At 37.2% G+C, this 22839-nt stretch overlaps 1 protein-coding gene across 1 annotated transcript in view; it reads left to right on the top strand.

The window, feature by feature from the left end:
• LOC122790639 (whirlin-like) overlaps nucleotides 1–22839 on the top strand; it is a 288251-nt gene that overhangs the window by 138352 nt on the left and 127060 nt on the right. The window contains exon 2 of the mRNA XM_044058164.1: nucleotides 5695–6286. Within this exon, the coding sequence (XP_043914099.1) occupies nucleotides 5695–6286 (592 nt within the window). The remainder of the gene's footprint in view (nucleotides 1–5694; nucleotides 6287–22839) is intronic.

Below are 22839 nucleotides of genomic sequence, written 5' to 3'. Positions count from 1 at the left end.
ACTAGACTCTCATAATGATGGTTTGGCACCCAGGGCAGCATATTTAATTAAAGTTACAGTTTTTGTGGTTTTGAGCATAGCCCCTCCCCTTTCTGGTTGGCCACACCCAATCTGGATGACTCCACCCATTCAGCTGTCTCATGCAGCTCCCCTTTGATTTGAAGTCACCAGCCACCACTGGTAAAAGTATATAGGTTTATGTTATTGGTGGGTGTTGGAGAGTGGATAGAGTTCCAGTCAATATTAACATTGCCTGGGACTATGGTTTCTTGGGGGTGCATGTGGGAGGCCCAGTGAAATATTGACTCTAATGTGGTTAGGTTGTCCCCTGGGGGTATATAGATCCTGAGTGTATTTAGTTGCTTGTGTTGGTTTAAGAGAAGCTTGGCACATAAAGTTTCATTTTTTTTTTTTTTTTTTTTTTGAAGTTAGGGGGTTCTTGTTAGAGTAGTTGAAGTTTTAAGTTGATTTTGTAAACTATTGACATTTTTTGTTGAGTCTGTTTGCTCTTAGAATGTTGTGTTCAGGAGGGGTTATAGTGCTGTCCTTGATATGTGGTTTTAGCCATGTCTCAGTTATGAGTGTTATGTCTGGGATGTATAGGGTGATGGCTGAGTGCAGCTCAACAGTTTTGTTCATAATACTGTGAATGTTTAGATTGCTTATTAGGAGGTCAGTGGGTTTGGGCTTAAGTGGTATTTGGGAGTTCAGTCTTTTTGTAATTGTTGGGCTAGGATTGGGTGAATATCTCCTCTTAGTAGCAGTTGGGGTGCTATGGTGATAATTGTTCTGAGGTATAACATCATTTGGGTGTGGAATCTGAGGCATGGCTGTTTTTTGGAATGTGGGGCATGGTGAATTGGGGAGGTGATTTGGAAGATGCTTTGGCTGTAAGTGAATGGGGCTATGATTGCTGATTTGCAGGAGATTGAAGTGTTAAGGGGTAAGGTGGGGAACTTTGGGTAATGTTATGTGATGGGTGAATGGAGGTATGAGGTGATCATGGTGAATGTGGAGAGGCATATGAGTAGCTACAGTAGTTGTAGTTGAGTATTGTGTGAGTGGGAATGAGGTGTATATGGCATATTAGAGGTGGTATGCATTGAAGCTTGGTGGGGTGTGCCTGTGGGAAGGGATTGAGTGGATAGATGTGTGTAGTGTTAGAGTTTTGGGAGGTGGCAGTGGAGAGTGGGTGTGGATTGGAGGAAGGAGGTGTGTATTTTTCTGAATGTGGGGTGGAGTGTATTTCAGAGTGTGGAGAAGTTGTGTGTGTGATTGGGAGTGACTGGTGGGTGTGGTTGAAAGGTCAGGTGATGTGGAGATGAAAATAAATCTGTGAGTAGTGGGAGTGGGTGGGAATTGGGGGCAGGGTAGGGGAGCGGAGTGAGTCCGAGCTTAGTGAGGGTGAACGGAGCTGGGATGCACGAGTAGTGCAGGTAAGTGGACACAAAAACAATCAGTGCATTGGGCAAGAGGCTGTGTGAGGTTTTGAGGGAGCAGTAGAGGTGCATTTAATGACTGTTGTTGATGGAGCTTGCCTGTATGGGAAGGTTTGAATGGGCAGAATGTCTGTTAGGTTTTGTCAGAGTGGAGGTGGGGGGGGAGTTGAGGAGAGACTGTGCTTGGAGGATAGAAGAGGACCAAAGAGGGACCCAGAGTGTTTGCAGTAGTATGCCTGGTGGGGGGGCCTGGCTGTTTGTGGCCCGCAGGCTTAGGAGGTTTAGTCTTACACAAATGTAGTGAAATATGGGCTAGTGACAAACACTTTCCACTGCCAACATGGTTGTTGTGCTCACAGGTACAAAAACAGATAACCTTGAGTAGTGACTATTAATTGGGAACTTGGGTAGTTTTCTCACTCTTTGGAGTTAGGCAGGTGGTTTCCATTGATCTGTTCTTTGTGGGAGAGCACTGGGTTGCTTAGCTCGATATAGGGTATGCTCTAATGGAGAAAACAACAAGAGAAAAAAAGGAGGATATAAGAGGTAGTTAGGCAGTGTGAGGCTTTTACAATCCATCTGGAACCTTTTTGGCTAGGTCAGGAACTAACATAGGGTTATTTGCAGCTAGAGGGCAATGATCTATTGGTCCTCTGGGTGGTTATAGACTATAGGCATGTAAAGCATTACTGTTTTTTTTTGTATGTGTTCAATTACTTCTTAGTAGCAATACTACTTTTAGCCACCAGATGGTGGTGATTGGCACATTAACTGTTTTTTTCCCATAGTTGACGAGTGCAGTATACTACTGTTGGAGTTAAAAAATATATCTATACCAGAAGAGAAAAAAATCACGGTTAATGCTGCAGTTTGTTACTGTCTATGTTTATGATTTAGTGTGTTAGATTTGTGCTTTACCAGCATAAGTCACTGCCAGGGTAGTATGTTCTATAGGCCTAATTTTGGCTTTAGATAAATTGAAAAACCCTGTTTAATAGAGGCCGTATTAATGGATATTGTCATGGGAAGTACTGTAATGAGGTCAGATAAATTAGTTGTTCTGGCTGCAAGTAGGTAGCATGCAGAGTTATCTACGAGCCTCCTGACCTGATAGACACAGAGGGGTGTGATTCATTAGCTGGCCAGGTTACGTTGTGTGCTCAAAAAGGCAGTTGGTCATGAGTTACAGCAGACCAATTTTATACAGCAGGGACTTTACTGATAATAAGCAGATCTACTGTATTACACCCATTCCTAGCTGCTGAACTGATAAAATCAAATCAGATCTTCTATATTACACTTCTTTCTATTAGCTGAACAGCAGTTTTACAGCAGCCGTTGCAATGTGATACAGGAAACACTGCTAAACCAATCTTACTATTTTACCAAGCCTTCTAACAGCTGAAAGACATGAAACAATGTAGCAATAATTTCAGTGGAGAAACACAGTTACTACAAATATATTTGTTGCATCTATCTGGGAAGTAGCTACATTAACTGTACTAAGAAATTGACTAGCGTCTGTTGCATAAGGTTATCATTTAGTTGTGGAAGGCTTTAGTTCAATACTTGCGGCATGCATTTTACTATTGCAGTTACACTAGCATTGATTAAAGCAATCATACACAGTAGCTACAAAAACTGACATAAAAACTATCAGCGTCTGTTGCATAAGGTGATCGTTTATCAGCGGCAGGCCTTAGTTCAACATGAGCAGCATACATTTTAACCAGCGCAGTATCACTGACATTAATTATGTCAGTCAACACAGTGGATAATACACGCAATTAAATAACTATGAGAAAAGTCTGTGTAGTATGCTTACAGTCAGCAAACAATTAAAAATAGGCAGAACATTAGCAGCATGCGATTTTAACCAGAGCAGTATCGCTAACATTAATTACAGCAGTCAACACAGTGGATAGTACACGCAATGAAATAGCTATGAGAGCAGTCTGTGCAATATGTCTACATTCAGCAAACAATTAAAAATAAGCAGATAAAGCGATTGTTATGTGTTTGTCTTCAACAGAAGTCTGTTAATCCTTTTATACAACCTCTCTTCTTCTCGATTAACAATACAGACTTTTGCTTTGGCTTCTTCCACAGCAACTTTTGCTTTAGTCTTCTTAGCTAATCCACTTTCATGAATAAATCACATTTTCTGGATACAAAGCTTCGTGTTTTCTGCCAGATTTTCCTGATAATTGCAGTTGAATTATATTTTTTGCAGAAAGTCTTGAAAGTAAGTATATTTCTTCCTCCCTGACAATATGTTTATTCAGTTCTAAGACACTTTGGTTGTCAGAGAGGGATAAAACTCAGAGTATGACAACCTGACATTGATACCTCAGGTATCATCTGGAGCTGGTGGGGTAGTGAAATGAATGATAGGGTTGTGTCTGCTCACCTCTCTTGAAGGGTTTGATGGGTTCTGTGTCTAGAATATAGAAATTGCACCATTTGCCTTGGTGTAGACCAGAGAAATGTGCAGCTTGTGCTCATTTCAGGAAGTGGGGTTGTTTTGTAGGTTTGCATCACTCATGGAAGTGCATAATAGTGCAATGCTATGTCCGCTGCATGTTGTCCTCGGTGAACAATCACAGGGCATGTGTGAGATGTTAGAAATATAATAGCAAAAATCCCTAGTTGCCATAGTAATGATGGTTTCGCACCCCAGTGAAGGGGGATGAATGGGTCAGTTGTTGCAAGCAGCAGGGAAAAGAAGAATAAGTAAAACAGATATAGCAACAAAGGGAAGACTAGTTGCGCAGGAACAATTGTTTTTAGTATTGGCGTATGAATTATTAAAATAGACCATTGTCACAACTTCTTATGTAAGATCCTTATCAAAGATCACTTTGCAGTTTTATTAAAAATAAAACCGGATTCAAGCTGGTATTGTTAGTTTAAACCATGGCTTATTAAGTTAAAACAAGAAATGAGCATTTTCGCCCTTGTCAGAGCTTCATCAGATACAAGTTATACACAGCAGTAACATGTAATATATACTTTTCTATTTTCAGTATAAATAGCCATGTAAATTACAGCAAAGGCTTTACTCCGAGAGCACAGATCACATTCAGTGATAGTGACTGGAAAAGTGATATATTCATAGTCTGCCTGTTTATTGTGACTGGGACTGTTATCTCCAAGGAGGAGTTGTCTTTTATCATGCCCATTAAAGTTTCTCTTTATATCACCAATATTCTTGACCATATCATCGTCTTTCTTAAATTCTTCTTCTAGTTCTTGGCACAGCACATTTAAATATGCATCCTTATTCTGCTTGCTTCTGTATGAAACTCTGAATTCAGTTTGATATATTTTTCTTGTGTCCATTTTCCTCAGCTCTCCTGCTTTCCTTGATCACTTCTAAAGCCTCCATATGCAGCCATTTTGCATTCTTAGTATTTCTGTTTGAAATATTTTGATGATACCACAAGGACAATATCACAATAGTTCACAACTTCTTAGCTCATGAATTCTGGACAAAACCAAAAATAAATGGGGACAAGGGCTCAAAATCAGGATATATTTTAAATACTGCTCTTATAAACTTAGTAACTAGAATAACAGGTTTTACATCTTCATGCATTTCCTGAAAGCTATAAAGTCAGATATATTTTCATTAACTGTGACTTCAATCTTGAGTGATCTGCCAGAAGACAACCAATTTTATATGGAACAAGCCAAAAATCTGAGGTAAAAATCTGGACATTCTCTGAAATATTGATCAGTTGAGAAGTATGTAATATGTAACAGATAACAGCTGCCAATGAACTTCCTTTCAGTCCACTTTCCTTAAATATTAAATAATAAAAATAAATGCAATTGTGCCAGGCAAGTGGATACCTCTGTCCAGAGTGATATATGTTTGTCATACTTCAGATATCCAACTGAAGGTACCTAATTTAATAACTTTAAGTGCTGCATCATTAATGTGGTGTTGATCTTGCCCCATAGAAAAACAAATGATAGTTATGTTGGGTGAGGTGTGCAGATGAGAAATGTACGTCAATGTTTCTTGGACCAGCAGTTTAGAAGTTGGATTATAAATCCAAAAGTCATGCCTACACCCTTGCTAATCAGTAACCTACAACTTTGCTGTTCTAATAAAGCACAGGTTCATAGTAAAAAAAACATTATGTAATAGGACTACTTTCTAATGTATTTGAGCTATAAATCATGTATAGCTGCTCAGATGAAAAATGTCTAATCAAAAACATAATACAATTTGTATTTTTTTTTTCAGGATGATGTCCAGTCATTGGACAATCCACCAAATTTCAAGCCTCCACCTCCTCCCTCTCAGCAAATAAATTCATCAGCTATGCACAGGGACATTATAAAGGAGAAGCCCAAACGTTCTTCATCTGAATCCTCACAGTCAGGTCTCTTCTTCACGGTACCACACAGCCCCACACACCCAACAGCTAGCATGGATCCTGACAACATGAGTGACCGATCTTCAGTGACATCCACATCTGCTTCCTCAACTATAGATAACTCTCCCAATGCTGTGTATGCAACTATTAATCCAAACACTCGCACTGTAAAGAAGGAGGTATCAGCCCAGCTCTCCATGGTGTCCCACAAGCCGATTGGCCCTTTTCCCAGGGTGCAGTCACCAACACAATTAAAGTCAACATCACCAGAACCCACACAAGGACCAAGTGTAATAACCCCTCCTCCACCGGCCCATCCCGCACCATCACCGCCAAACTCAGTGGCAAAATCACAAGCACATTCCTCGGCAAATAACCAGCACTTTGTAATGGTGGAGGTACACCAGCCAAACAGTGAACCAGATGTCAATGAAGTCAGAGCACTACCACAAGCAAGAGGTAGGTCACAGACTCAGCATTTGTGGGAAGTAGTACCTTGTCTTAAACAAATTTCAAACAAATATTATAATTTCTGGAAAGGCATTTCTTTGTTTTTTTTTTAATTTAATTTGTATTTATAAATGGACTGTATTCTTTATTTATTATTTATTTATTTTTTGCCATGGTCTAAGGAAACTGCATCATACCAGGGCTACTAAATGAAACATATTCTTATTTGCAAATGAACAGTTTGTATTTCAGTGAATAGAAATTGGAGATCTAGTAGTGTAGTAGGATCTTGCAGGTATATGCATCAGCATCAGTTATACTTAAGATTAACTAGCTTCTATTATGATACATACATACATACATACACACACATACAAACACACATCCAGTAATAGGCTCAGAAGTTAAGGTACAATCCACTGGTGACCGATTAATTGATGGACGTCAGAACAAAATGTTTTTCTGTGAGGTGGACTTTATCCTCCACACACCCTCCTCCCATGTGGAGGGGTGCATGGATTCTCTGCATCTCTAAAATATTATAATTCAATATGAGGTCACCAAATATTAGACTGAATTATAATTAAGGAAGTTTCAGGGTATAGATGTATTGGTAATCAATACATCATATGAATGTCACTTAAAATGTAGGATTAAAAAATGCAGTAGTTGGAACAGACAGCACACCCAAATATTAGTGACAGTAATTCCTCTTTTGTGTTTGGGCAAGTATATATAGACTGCAAATAATGCAGGATATGGATAACGATTTACTGATTATTTGTTAATAATAACAACAATAATAATACTAATAATAACACCTTAAAGCAAATAAATGTGCATTAGTAACTATCATTCTGTATTGTTAAGACAGTTTCTCATCTAATTGTGTAGGGCGGTGACAGTTTCATTCTGCTATGTGACGTATGTAAACTGAAAGGCACATAAAATAGTGTGCTGGGACCATCAGGAGGCAGACTTTAGTGAGAAGCAGAGAGCATGTCTATAACGTACTCAGCAAACAGCAATAACACCTCAGTGAGTTGCTGACGTGTCAGGATAAGAACACAATGTGACTTCAGAACTTTCATATTCATGAGATATTTACAAATAATAATGGCAATAATTTTATCAGCACCTACAGGGAAACTATGTTCCACCTATAAATCACATTTCTGACCAAAATATAACTTTTGTATACTATGGAAGAGGACATCTTTGTGAATGAGGCTGAGCTCTAAAAGGGAGTAAAACTTATCTCAGCATTCATTATCTTAACATTTGAGCAGGTGTGTCCCATGTCATGTGACTGCATGTATACCTATAATTATACATAACCACTCACTCAAGTAGACAGAGAGCTGGACCATTAGTGGGAAGTTCACCACATAGTTAGTTTTAAGACTTTTTTTATAGCTTTTAAGTGCGTTTCTGTCCTTATTTACGGAAAGACAAAGATAATACTGGAAATCCCTTAAAACATGTTCCGGTAGCGTTGCTATGTCAAATCGGATACATACCTGGACATGTAGATTTGGTTCTCATGGTAGTGATTCACAGTAAACAAAAAATGCTTCTGTGATCAGTTTTCTGTGAAGTGATTCTAAAGTGAGCTTCAGATTTATGTTTCACAGGTATTATGACTTGGCAAATGCATTAAAGATCTGTAATTGAAACATGAGGTGACACAATCTGTCAATGTGCAAATCACTGGCACATGTGTACCATGCATATTATCCTAGCTTGTAGGTCAACTGCAGTTCCTCATTTTCAGTATATTATTTCCTTTTTCATCCAGTAACAGAAGATTTACATCTTTACCCTGTATTAATAAACTCTCAGAATTTAATGATACATTGCAAAGATATAAATCTTCTACTGAATTCTGCCAGTATTTTGACTGTATATGTAATTATCTTCAGTGCTGTCTATAAAAAAGTTTAAATTGTATCCCTTTTAAGACACTCTTTCTCTGTTAAGTTTACCTCTTTGTTCTTGTATATTTCCGTATGTAAAACATACAGCTCTTGTGGTTTGTTTTCACGGGATATCTGAGGTGGTAGTTGTACTTACGAGGAGAAATTTAGCCAGGACACTGGGAAAATTCTCCTACTCATTTCATGCACTCAGTGGTGCCAGAGGGCTGTCCCTTTTACTTGGGAAATTCCAAGATGAAGGAAAGAGTAAATACTGCTGCGGGAGACATTTTTAAGGGAGAATCAGAGGAAGATCAAATTCTAGTTACAGAGTTGGAAACTGCAGTTCTGGATAGAGAGGTACTGGAAAACCAAAACGAGAACCAAAAGGCAGAGAGGAGGTGAGCTGGAGTGCTGTGATAGGTCTAGTGTTGCAGGAACAGTCTGATTATAAAACGTAGAACATGGTACAGAAGTGGATTTCAGCAGCTAAAAGTACAGAGGCATGCTGAGCTGATGGAGTAATCAGGGTTAAGAGCATGTGCCTCTGCAACAGCGTACTGTGGATGACCAGCAGTAAAGACAGTGGCACAGTGGATAGTGTTGTCACCTCACAGCAAGAGGTTCCCCAGTTTGATTCTTGGCTGGGGTGCCTTCTGGGTGGCGTCTGCATATCCTCTCTGTGTTCGCATGTGTTTTCTCTGAGTGCTCCAGTTTCCTTCCACATTCCAAAGACATGCAGTATGTAGACTGGACACTCTAAATTGGCCATAAGTGTGAGTGTGCATGTGACTGTTTAGTGTGGAAGAACTACTGCAGCAGGGCTAGCCACCTGGTGATGTAAACCTTGGCTGTAGTTGGTTGTCACTGTTGAAGTGACACCCCAACCACATGTGCAAAAATGGGAAAAAGTGGTTATGGATGGATGGATGTCCATGTTGTAAGTCAAGGACAAGAAGCAGTATATAATGCAAAGAGAAGTATATGTCAGGAGCAGAAGGGCAGATTTCAGGAGAAAAAAGACAAATGCTAAGAATAAGAAGTAAAAATCAGTGCTATTGTTTTTCGAAGGTAGAACATTATGGATGATATACTGTCATTAGGATTTACATTAAAATATTTAAGAGCTTGGATACATTTGGGGTTGGAATACATTTGTGAAGTAACTTTTGAGTTGTTTTCAGGTACAGAAATTTATGATTGAAATAGTAGAAAGAAATAGCATATCCCTTGAAAGGTCTGTATTTGCAGAACTTTGGCTTGCACTTCAAAAAGAAATGTGTGTATTTCAGAACTTCAGAAATGGAGGAATTTGAACTTGAAACTTTTTTTTTTGACAATATGTGAATAAAGTGCATAAGATAAAGAAAATGTTTGTTAACAGTAATGTGTGTGTGGGGATGGGAAGTGCAGGTTGCATGGTAAAAGTGTAATGCATATCTCAAATAATATAGTCATGAACTGCAAAAAAGCAAATGCTAGGTACCGGAGCTAACCAAAGGCTTGCTGCTGCTGTTGGGATGAAAAACATTTGGTTCAGGAAAGCAGAAAAACAAGACATGGGCAATGTGGGGAGCAAGGCTATACTGCTAGAAATGTAACGATTCTAGCCATTTTTATTTTGAATGTCTGATGCTGAAAAAAGAAAGGGTAGAAGAAAAAGAAATTGAGAGGTGCAGTAAGAGTATGAAGAAAACAATATTCAGGAAAAAAGTGAAATAAATATAACTGAGTAAGGGGGAGGACAAATGGTAGAAGACATTCAGATACAATCACAGAATTAGTATGATGGGTTGGCAAGTGAAGAAGAGGAATATGGGTACTCAGAAACAGGTGACGAACAAGAGCCAAAAGAAAGTAATTCTATTAGAAGGAGAATAAAAGGAGAAAAAAATAAGAATAGGAGGAAAAAAGATCCGGAAACATAAGGGAATGATTTGGGTATTTGGGGTCTAAATGTGAGCAATTTAAAGAATGAAGGTTTAATGGCAGGTGAATGGATCAAAAAGAAAAAAAAGATGGATGTGTTACATTGGATGCAAGATGTGTTAAACAAGAAAAAAGAAAACAAATGAAGCTGTATGGGAGAGAAAGATTATATTTGTAGAAGGATATAAAGCGTGCTTTGGTTTGGAGTCTTAATAAGAAAATAAAATGATATACCAGAAAAGGTTGATATGTAATTTGCAAAATAAAATGGAAATTGTGTCAGGATAATAGTAATACATGTATTCGCAAAAATGTCTAAAAAAAAAGTTTGAAAAATTAAATTAAAATGAGATAGTAAACAAGTCAGTAGTGATGACTGGGGCATTTAATTGTAAAATACAAAAGGAAAAATGGAAAATAATGCAAGATGTAAAGATCATAAAAAAAAAAACCTGAAAATTTTTGAAAATAGAAAGTGTACATGCAAAAGGTGAATTTTTAAAACCAAAGATAGATTATATTATGCATTCAGGTGACATGATGGGTTTGGCAGGTGGGGTAGAAGGAGTAGATTTATCAGCTTATAGAGCAATATGTGCTATTTTAGGTGCTAATGAAGAAGCCATATGTGATGCCCTTGCCCTGGCTCAGCATTCAAGGAGCCTCAGTCCTCAGCACTAACACCAGTGAGAGGCGTCCATATAGGGAAAGGATAATAAATACACACACAGTAAAGTACAACTTCCCTTAAGAGCACACAGAGATCACAGTCAGTCTGAGGCTGGTTTCTCCCTTTCTCTCAAGATCCCCAATAAGACTCCCCACCGGCACAGCTATATGGTCCAGATCTCAGCCTAGTGGGCAAGCTAAAACCTCTGGCACCCTCTCTGTCCAACCAGTGCTTCATGTCCCTGCCCAAGTAGCTGACATACACACACTTTGAGATAAGAGTTTGTACCACCACACAGACACTCCTGGGAAAGGCTGGCACAGGTTCTCCAGCTGTGCCCCTTTTCTGACCAGTCTAAAAGGTAGTTCCAGCTGCCACCACCCACTAATATTTATCAGCTACTCAAAGGCCCTTAAAATGGTGTCCAATTATTACTGTGTAATATTATTATCCAAATGGTAAGTGTAACCAAACAGTCAATACTTATTTGGAGTGATTTGGCATAGTAGCACTATATACATGCAATGTACTCTAGAGCTTAAATTATCTCTACACAAAACAGCCACAGTTAAAAGGTTTAAAAATATTTAATAATAAAAACACAAGACAATACTTCTTACTACACAGTGATAGTCAAAAGCTCAGAGATCAGAGAGGAATACTTAAAATAATACAGTAGCAAAAGTTCTGACATCGCAGAAAAACAAACTAGTTTAATCTTCCTATTTCTTAGCTATAGCTAAGAGAAACACAGTTCTAAATAACTTACATATAGAAACAGGCAGTGCTGGTGATGGATGTTCAAAAGACAAAATGCTTTGAGCTCTCTGATTCTCTCTCTTTAAACTGATAACACACAACTGCTTCACATGACATCATTCTTCACACTTCTCTTGTGTTCCCAGGCTAACAGAAACTACATTTGCATTCTTTACACCTGGTCAGAAACCAGAGCAATAAAGGACATTTATACATGCAAATTCCAGCCATTAACTCTGGCCTTAAAACAATAGGCAAGATGTCTCCCTCTAGACATATTGGCTCCAAATTTTGACATCAAAGGCAGTCATGAAATGTTTGACTTAGCTTTCTTACAGCAGAGTGCACTGTTGTTACATTTTTGTAGTTCAATATCCAATACGGTCTTTTCACATTTAAGAGAACAAGCATGTGGCTCACATTAATATTTACAAATGACAGAATTCTGTAGATAATTCTATCTGGCTAGGCTGGCAGCCTTTATCTATCTTCACACCATAAAAGAAGGTAAAGGAATAAAAAGGTTAATAGGGAATGTAAATAAAAATAAATGAAGTAGGAAGGTAGTAGACTGTAGAAAGTATACGTGTCAGTGACAGTGTTTTATGAAAGCTGGATAAAATAGTGAGTAGTATTTAAAGATGCATTTAGAAAGCTGTTTTGTAAGTAGAGAGAAGGGTAAAAAAAGAAGTAAAGTGGAGTAGGAAAACATGGTAAAAGGTTCTGAGAAAATAATGGCAGAAAGAAGCAATAAAATTAGAGAAACAGAAAAGAAATGACTAAAGATAATATTGTCTAGTCAGTAATATTTTTAAAGGTAAAGAAGGAAGAATTTTCATATTTTATGAAAGGAAAGTAAGGTGGATAGAATGATTGAGGAGAACAAGGCAAAATGTAAACAATAAGAAATGTTGAAGGTATTAGACAATTTATAGAAGCAATAAAAAAGGAAGATGTTGAAAGAAGGGGTAAAGTAAAAGAAAGAACTGAATTGAAATAAATGGAAAATATTATAAACGAAGTGCAGGAATAATAAACACAAATGTATTGCAATATTGAAATATAAGGAAAAAGAAGTATTTATGGAAATACTGAATGAGTGGTTAGGGGTAGGGATAGAAGATGAAAAGATAAGTCCTGGGGTGATAACATTTCTATGAAGGAAAGATAGCAATATTAAGAACTGGAGGCCAATAACACTGGGGAATACTGACTATAAATGTTTATAAAGACAATGCAACAAAGAATGGGTATTGTTTTGAAAGATGTAATGGGGAATGGGTATACGGAATAAAGGGGAAAAAGTGAAGGAAATGCTGATAATAGTAAAATAAACAATATATGCTATTCTAAGGGAGTATAAAGCTGTAAGGTTGGCTGCATGTGGCATAGCAAAAGCATTTGCATCAGAAAGTCATAAGATAATTTATGGGGATTATGGAGTTGAGAAAAATAATAGAAGTATTGGGGAAGTGTTATGCGCTGTCTTGCATGAAGGTTATGACAAATGGTTGGTTAGGGAAAATTTAAAACTGAAAAAGGGATAAAACAGGATTTTCCAATGAGTATGTGTTTATTTGTGCTGTTAATGAATGTTGTAATACAAATGCATTTTTGTTGAAATGAGAAAAGCAGTATGGTGTAAATGAAAAAAAAGATTGTAATAATACCTGTGTGACTTTTATATGCAGGTGACTTAGTTATTGAAAAAAATAGTATTAATGAGGGAAACTGAGAGAAGGATGGGAAAGGGGTTATATTAAGCTGAATTAAGGTTAAATAATTAAAAAAAGTAGAGGGTTTGGTGAAATAAAGATGATAAATGGCATATATTTTAATGCAAATAAGATAAACATATCAGGAATCAGATGTGATGAAAGCAGAAAAATGACAGAACAATGGAGAGAGATTCCAGATAACATAAAATAGTTGGTGAACAAATTTCTATGTATCATTTAGAAAGGGAAGTTAATATGAATACTGAGAAAGTTTTATATTTGGGGAGTGCACCTATGTTTCCTGGAAAAAAATAAAATAAATTATAATAAAAGTCTGCCTGTTAGTTACTTAATTTATACCTTGTGAGTGTTTGCTGTTGTATATTAATCTGACTGTAATAACAAATTCTCACTGTTGCCTGTAAAAATGTTTATATTGGGGGTCTCCCCCAGGCCTCCGCTGAAAATGGGCCAAGGCTCAGTTGGATATTCCCGGAAAACAAATGTCAAAATAAATTAAAAAAATAAATACAGATTTATTTTGGGATCAAGACTTCATCCAAATACAGTTAAGTGGGGAAGTATATGTATCATCTATACACCTTTCTGAGTATTAAAAATATGAAGGTGAAGGAAAGTAGCACGATACAAAAATATTGTATGTGAAATATGGAGAGATGAAAAAATTAAATGAGAATAAAAAAACGTAAAAAGTAGGAAATGATGGAAAAAGACTATGATGATAACACAAAGTTATGATAAATTAAGATTGCTGAATTACAATTGATTGATTAAAGATACAAAAGAATGATACAACATGATAATGGAGAAATATTATTTAATATAGCCATGGAAGAATAATAAGGATAAAGTTAAAAATTCAATAAAAATAGAAGAGAAAGATTTGAAGAGTTGTATGAGGCTGGAATTTTTTTAGATTATTGTTCTTGGATAAGTTATCTGTAAAAAGTAGTATGGAATATAAAATAATGGAGAAGAGAAATATAAAAATATAATGAAGAAGCAACAACAAAGCATTATTTTTGCACTGTACAAAGAATAACAATTTTGGAAAAAAATTCAAATGAGTTTAAATGGAGAGGTTTTGAAATATAAATATGGATATAATACTGTATCGGAAATATGAAAAAGAAAAAATGTAAAGCTGACAGGTGGGATAGAATATTGATGTTTTAGAAAAGAAGATTTGATGAATTGCTGTATATTAAAAATAGGAGTGATGAACACGTGTTTGCTGAAATAAAAAGACGGTTGTGGAGAAAAGAATGTGGATGGAATGAAAAATGTTAAAGTTTGTGAAACTGAAGATGTATAATATTGAAAATATTGCAAGTCTCGTAAATGTATTTATAAATTTAAATAGAATAAAAAGGTTGTGCTGCATTAATATATGGATATAGTGACATTCTTCAAATTGTCTTTATGTCAACATGGCTAACATTGGCACAGAAATGTCGAAACACAAATATCAACAAGCTTCTCCACATGAACCAAGGTTACTCATTGGATTTTACAGGTTAAAAGCCATGTTTTTCTTTTGCTGGGGACCAGCCCCCCTGCATCCCCACACCCCTTGTTAACTAAATATATTAACTCAGAGATCATGCAATTCCAGGGAAGGTGCATATTCCCCAACACCTGGGGACTGTACATCTTCACAAAACTGTCAACTATCTGCATTGTCGACAAAATAATGTCATCAATATAGATGTCAATTTTAGTTACAATCGAACAATATAAGGTAAACCATAATGAATATATATATATAAAGCAACCCTACTCTTTTCAGTAACTGCTGTAGGATCTTTTACATCCATCTAGGCTATGTTCAACTCAGTCAGATGGAGCCTTGGTTTAATGACCCATCTGAATGATGGCACATGCAGGAGTGCTGTATCCCCTAATGTTGCACTGCAGTGTCAGAAGGAAACAATCATGGGATTAGAACCCATAGCCTTCTGATCTTCCATCATTAAAGATAAATGCACTTACCTGATGAGCCACTGACGTACATTCTGGCCTTTTTTCTCCATACTTTCTTTTCAAGCATGTATATTAAGCTCTGTTTGTCTGTCTTAAGATCTCCTTTAAGATTTCATCAACTGTAAATTCTGAACTTCTTTTGCCACTCTTTGCAGAGTCTCATTTTCTTCATGTCCTTATAGAACTGAGTTCTTCAGCAACATATGCAGTGCTTGAAATTCATTATCACTAACTGTCCAAAGACTGGCTTTCATTTTTTTTTTGTTTTTATTATGAAGGGAAATAAGGAACTATGCAGGCACTTTTCATTCATTCATTAGAAAGGATCTGTGCAATGAAAGTCGTAAGTGTGGGAAAGCTTAACAATCCTAAAACTAGTAAACAAAATCATGGAAAGAAACTATACCTGCTGGTTACAATGGGTTAGAATCTAGATGAAGAAGAGGTAAAGTTCTATGATAAGCACATCAAACTAAGTACTATGGAAGGTTCTGTTTGGAAAAAATATAAGTACTATGAGATTTGCTTACTAATCAGCTAAGGCCATTTGCAGATGTAAACAAAGAAAGAATTACTTTCTCTTCCCAGTCTGGTATAAAACTTAGTGAAACAATCACAGTTTTCCCTGCATTGATATCTATCAGCTGTACTTATAGTCATTTTGTTGTAGTAGCCAGAACTAATGATCTTTTGGACAGTCTTTTAAATCACATGAAGGATATTGTAGAGAAAAATCAGAAAATGGCTTACAGACTTTGTCAATTTACCAGCAGAGTATTACAAACAAATAAAAGCCGATGTTGTGCTAGAGAAGTCTTCAAATCACTCAGACGTACAGATGAACAGGAAGTGAAGAGAATGGAAACCTTAGATGGTGTTAAGAAGCAATTTGGGACATCCCGATATGTGAATGTTATGATCAATGTTGTAAAGAAAGATGATAACCACATTTGCATTGATCCCCCCCCAAAAAAAAAACAAAACTGAATAGTGTGATTAGGCTAGAGAATCATCTTAAAACATCTACATCTCTTTACAAGCATTACTTAACGGGTCAGAGTAAATACATAGCTATTTAACTAGTACAAATGCATTCATGAAGAAATGCTCAGCCTCTCAAACTACTGTGCTGCACACATGTTGCATGAAATCCTTCTCCATTGTAATGACATTGTTCTTTCCATTTATATTCCACTTCCCCTTCCAGAAATGGGCCCAGTCTCCCTACTTAGAAAAACCCATATAGCTGATGTCATCCTGTCCATACTCTAAATATACTGGTATTTTTCTTGACATGTCTTTCTCCTTTACCACACTTCTGCACAATAATACTCCATCTGCCAAAAACTCTTTCACTACAGCAGGAAAAAGGTCAAGCTACATTTCAGTTTGAACCTTTTCCATCCCCTGCTTGTCTCAACAAGCTGCCATCATTGCTACAGTATAAGATCCAGATTATCCTGTTCCATATAAATGGGTTGTCATTTTTATATTTGCCACATCTGCCACAAAGCTAGTTCCTGCTCTTATAATATAAACTGAATTAAAATTGTTGTTAGCATCCCATGCTTTCTTTCAGACTGAGACAATAACAGCTGGACAACATTCTGAGCACCCAAACAGTCTTGCATTTGATACAGAGGGTTAAGGTTGTGAGATATAACTCCTGGGGTACAGAGTTTGATTCCCTTAGCCCTCATTTGACTATTGTTTGACCTTGATTAAATCAGTTAAACAAACAGTCTTTGTGGACATCTACATGATCTCAAGATTGTAAGTCTAGTAACTACCTATGAAATCTTTTTTTTTAAACATTCTACAAGGCCGTTATAGTTTTAATGTAGTCCAGTAAATCCATCCATTCTTTTCCTTCTAACACACTAATCAATTTCAATTTTTTTGTATAACCTTTACCCTCCATTGAAACCAGCTGACAACTTTCTCAAGAGCTTCATCAACAAAGTGGGCAGTGCAGTAGTTAGTGTTGTTGCCTTACAGAGAAAGGTTCACCAGTTCAATTCTTGGCTGGAGTACTTTCTGTGCATAATCTGCATGTCCTCCCTGCATTTGTGCAGGTTTCCTCTGGGTGGTCCTGTTTCCTCCCACATTCCAAAGACATGCATCTGTAGCATTTCTCTACGGGCCTCCACTGAAAATGGGCTCTGTCCCAGTCAGACCTTTCCAGTAAACAAATGTTAAATAAATAAAGGGAAATAGACAAAGCATGTCCATTTCATATATGTCATTATACAATGACTGGCCATTACTATTCCAAAACGTGCACGCTGACTGGTCAGCGTGCCCGTTGTAAATCCGAAATTATACCAGAGGAAAAGGTCCGGTCGCCCAGAATTTTTTTCCATTGCTATATTGTCCAAGTATAAATTTTTTTTTTATTAAAAAAAAATAAAGCTGTAATCCCAACTCCGCACATACGAGAAAGACAGCATGAAGAAAATAGAAGGAAAATCAGGTACGGTATTTAAAATTAAATACACGTACCTGATTTCCCTTGTATTTTCTTCAAGCTGTCTTTCTTGTATGTGCAGAGTCAGAAGTGCAGCTCTCCTACCCCTAAATTGCAACAAACCAATATTAAAAAAAAAAAAAGAAATTACAGAAAAACGGAGCAATGGAGATGTTCTTTTCTCAGCTGCATACTTTCCTGAGCATGGATGTACTGGGTATGCATGGGAACACAAGTTCCAAACACATGCGCAGTACATCAGCAATGGCAAAGCAGAGCTGTCCAGTGGTGGAAGGCACCATTATACAAGGACATTATTTATGAAAAGTAAGTATTTTTTTTCTTAAATAATGTCATTGTATAATAGCAATAACCCACTTCTGGGTGTGGGTAATGCTGGATTCACCCACGGTTGTCTTTGTTTGGTCACTCAGGCTTCACCCTCATGACCAAACCACACTAATCATGGGTAAATCCAGTATTACCCACACCCAGGCGTGGGTTATTGTTTAAATATTTCATTCATGTCTGCATCTTAATTTCATAGTAAAAAAGTGAATCTTTTAATCAAAAATTGAGGTGCAGGCATTGTCTGAAAACAAGCAGACATTTTATTGTGCTAAAGGTCTTCTAATTTCTTTTTTTTTCTAGAAAAATTACAGGAGTCAAAAACCTCTCCCCTTCAGACTGATATAGAGGCATGCAGGTTACTAGGTTTAACCAGCAATGTTTTCCTCGCCAGTTTTTTGATTAAAAAAAAAAAACATCATAAATCACTAGCAGTCCTTTCATCTATATCTTAGTTTAACAGCATTCCTCTTCTGGTCAGACGACAAATGTTTATTCATTTCATTTCCTCAAAGTTATTTCCAAGAGTTTTCTTTGCATGGCCCCAGTGTGTACAACAGAGGACAGCTAACAGATCAGGTATTTATGTATGTATTTAATAAAATCCTTTATACGAGCAGAATACAGGAGTTTGCCTCAAATTACCCTTAAACATAATATCACCCTATGTCATTAATATAAAAGTTACTCCTGTATCTAAATTATCTATTATTAACTAATAGTGTACATGGCTATACAGGTGTGTTTTTGTATATGAAAGCACTCAGTGTACACCTTTGTGGTGTAAAAGGTTTAACTGGAAAACATCCCCTGCCCAACAACAATAGCTAGTGTGCCAGTACCATATTGTGTGTGTGTGTGTACACACATATATATATATATATATATATATATATATATATATATATATATATATATATATATATATGTGGGTCTACTTCACATAACCGAACGCTCAAATATTCGAAATTCATATGGCCGAGACCATATGATCGAACATTTGAATGTTCAAAAATGTGAACTAGACCATTAAATATAAAAAAACGCACATTAAACTGTGTATAGCAGGGGAGCTTTGCCCCCCTGCAACCCCCACCCCCCTACTTAAATACACCAATTCCGAGATCGCACTACAGCGAGAACAAGGGAAATCTCCCAGTCTGCGCTGTATGTGATTTCCCATTCAGAATGTTGGTATTTCAAAACTTTAAACATATGGTCTGCGATCATATGGGTTTCGAAGTTTTGAATTTTGGTATTCTGAAGGGGACCCATATATATATATATATATATATATATAATATATGTATATATATATATATATATACATATACATATTTTTTTTAAGATTATCTGAGCCACTGGATATATATTAACAGTACTTAATATATCTCTCTTAATCTCTTTTATATATAATATATTTCTATATATTTTATTATTATTATTTTGTATGGTTTTAAAATATCCCGCAGCCACTCTAAGCTACTCCAGAACTTACTGCTTTAAATTTAAATATTATATACTCTGTATTTATTTTATTATTTATTTTAAATATGAAGTCAATCCAAACAGACTTGCCCTTGGTGGAAGGTTACTGAAATAATTAAAACGCAGCAATGTAAAATGAAATCTTCTCTTTTAATATACAAAGGCGAGCACTTTCACAGTGACAGCCACTGCTTCATCAGACCTGTGTATAGGTAGCTGGTTTACTGAAAGGTGGCTAGAAAGTTGGTCCACGGAGAGTAGGAGTGACATCACGTTTCTAGAAATATTTCCCATTTGAGTGCCGGTGTTAGCATGGAAAGATTGATTATATGACAAGAAGATCATTTTCATTCAGTTAATATCACAGTGGTTCACAGTCTCAAAAAATATTCTTCCGGGTGGGTCCACTCAGTCATCAGGCTTTTAGCTTTGCTGAGTTTACAGATTAATTTGTCATTTTCATGTGTTCATGTCCTTTGTCATCTTAATCCTACAGCTGGCAGTCTTTACTGGTTTCAGTTTGCCAGGTTCCATCTCTTGGCCAAGCATTGAGATCCAAAGGGTTCCCCAGTTCCTCTGGGAGTCTGGTTAACTGCAGGAGACTAGCATTATTGATTTTGGTACATTCTTGGGACAGCAGTGCTAGAAACGGTTACTCGTTATCTCTGCAAGCTTTCAAAACATACTACAGGCCTTTGGTCCCTGGGCCCAGGCCATGGGTAGTGCAGATGTTGCTATCATTTGTAGTGGCTACAGGCCTTTGGTCCCTGGGCCCAGGCCATGGGTAGGGCAGATGTTGCTATCATTTGTAGTGGCTACAGGCCTTTGGTCCCTGGGCCCAGGCCATGGGTAGGGCAGATGTTGATATAATGTTTAGTGGCTACAGGCCTTTGGTCCCTGGGCCCAGGCCATGGGTAGTGCAGATGTTGCTATCATTTTTAGTGGCTAGGTCTGTAGCAGGGGATTCACCTAAAACTCTCAGACGACACCTGACAGCTTTGGGATGCTTAGAGCATTTTTGGGGCCTTCAGGGTATATCAGGACATTGGGTTATGGGTAGGATACTTAAGGGACTAGAGAGCATGCAGGGACCTTCCTAGGATTCCAGAAAGCCTATTGCGAGACAACTACTTCCCCTTGTTATTCAAGGTCTTTACAGGACCATTGGTGATATTCACTTGTTTGTTTCTATAGCTGCTTTGTTCACATCTTTGTATGCAGCTGCTTCCTGAGTTAATGAACGTCTCCTTTACCTTTGTTGGGAGAACCTTGTCATTCACATGATATGGTTAAAGAAATGTAAGACTGATCAGGTTGGTAAAGGTCAGCAGATGTGCTTGGACAAGACCAGTGAGCTAGTCACTTGCCCTGTGCATTGGGATAGTTTGCTATTTAATATTACCTCCTTAGAAAAAAGATTGGGCATGGTTTTCATACTGGCCTCAGATAGGCCTTTTTACCTATCAGAGATTAATGCATTTCTTAGGCAGGCCTTGGCAGAGAAGGGAATTCACCCACATGGATACTCCTGTTATTCCTTTTGGATAGGTCGTACCTGAGATTTGGCCATGGAAGGGCAATTCATGTAGGGCATTCAAAGAATGGGAAGGTAGGTCTCTAATGCCTTTTTGTCATACATCAGGCATTAATTTTTATGTCTGTTGCAGGGAAGGGAGGTGATTAGGCTTTTGAGCCACTCTTTTATTCAGAGAGCATCCATCCGAGCCTTGGCCTACAAGGCTGGTCATGCATGTTCTTTTGATAGTAACCAGTGGACAGTTCATTCTTTTGGTTTTCCTGGTCTTAGTTGGTTTCAATTTTGGGAAATATGGCATAAGATTACAATGGAAGAAGCCTTGTCCAGCACTGTGATCATTCATCTCAGGGGAAAATGATCTGGGTTAAGCTCCTAAGAAGATATTGTTGGCCAGAACCTCATCTGAAATGGACCACTTGCGGCAGCTATATCCAAAGGTAGCTTTTTTTGGTCCACCTTCATCCCTAGACAGTACTGGAAGGGCACTAGAAGGCCTAGTGCCATTGAGAGAGCAAGGCATTTTATCAAATACAAAGTCAAGCAGGCTGCTAGCCAAGTTAGTTTTTAGGTGATTGAGCACAGTGATATTGACAGGCTGGAGCCTGATTTCTATGATTTGGACAATGTTTGTTTAAATAACATGGGCTTTGATTTGTTTAATTTAGATATGGTTATTACTATTCAAAAGTTTTCGAAGTTTACCCTTTCTTTCATAACCCAGAATTTATTTGCGAGGCCATTGATTTGGGGGGGTGGCATGGCATGCCTTATGGTTTCACCCCCCATGTGCTCCCCCCTGTCCTTGTTAAGCGGGATCGGCTCTCCTCAAGTTGAACCCAGAATTGACCAGTGGCCACATCAAGGGGTATGTGGCTTGTAAATATGAGTTAAATGGGTTTGCCACCTGGTCCAAGGTAGCAGGAATATGCACCCGGTTTTCTTTGAGGTGGCAGCCAGAACAGGTGGGCGTACACCAACTAGCTTGAGGTGACAGTTGATGGTGTTTGTTGATATGTTGCATATGAATTACTTATGGCATCACCTGGTTGCCCTATTTTGCTATATAATAAAAGGTTGCAAAGACAAATCTGATGTGTGTTATAACTCAGCTAAGTGGACAACCCAGTCTACATATATATATATATATATATATATATATATATATATATATGTGTGTGTGTGTATATAAGTAGCAATGTAGATTTCCCTTTAAAACAATACAGAGTCTGCATACTATAATCAACTCAATCAGCAAAAGTTAGATAATACAGAAAACACACAGGTAGAAGGCTAGGCCAAAAGTCACTTTTACTCAAAATGAGAGATGACAGTGAAAACACAAACTGTTAACCAACAAATTCCACTGTAGAAGTCCAATAAAGGGTACGAGTTGGAGGAATAAAGGTTTATTGTACAGATCCTGCACGAGCACACACAATACACTAATGCTGTAAATATCTCCAATACGTTTCCGTTCACACTTCATCGGATGTAAAAAGCAGAGAAATTACAAAGAACTCATTTTATATTACATTTAAACTAGTGGTTTAAAATAAGAACCAATTAGAACTACTTATCAATTAATCAATTCCAACCATGAATATGCATGTCTAAATCTTGTGAATATGCAAATTGTAAAACCATGAACACTTAATACTTTTTATAAAACTGTGAAACAATTTGTTTTATACTAAAAATTAAAAATTGTAGAATTAGTGACAAGATA

This window comes from Protopterus annectens, chromosome 16.part0, assembly GCF_019279795.1.
Source record: "Protopterus annectens isolate FY-2018-M chromosome 16.part0, PAN1.0, whole genome shotgun sequence".
NCBI lineage: Eukaryota > Metazoa > Chordata > Ceratodontiformes > Protopteridae > Protopterus > Protopterus annectens.
This window is presented reverse-complemented; position numbering and strand designations above follow the sequence as displayed.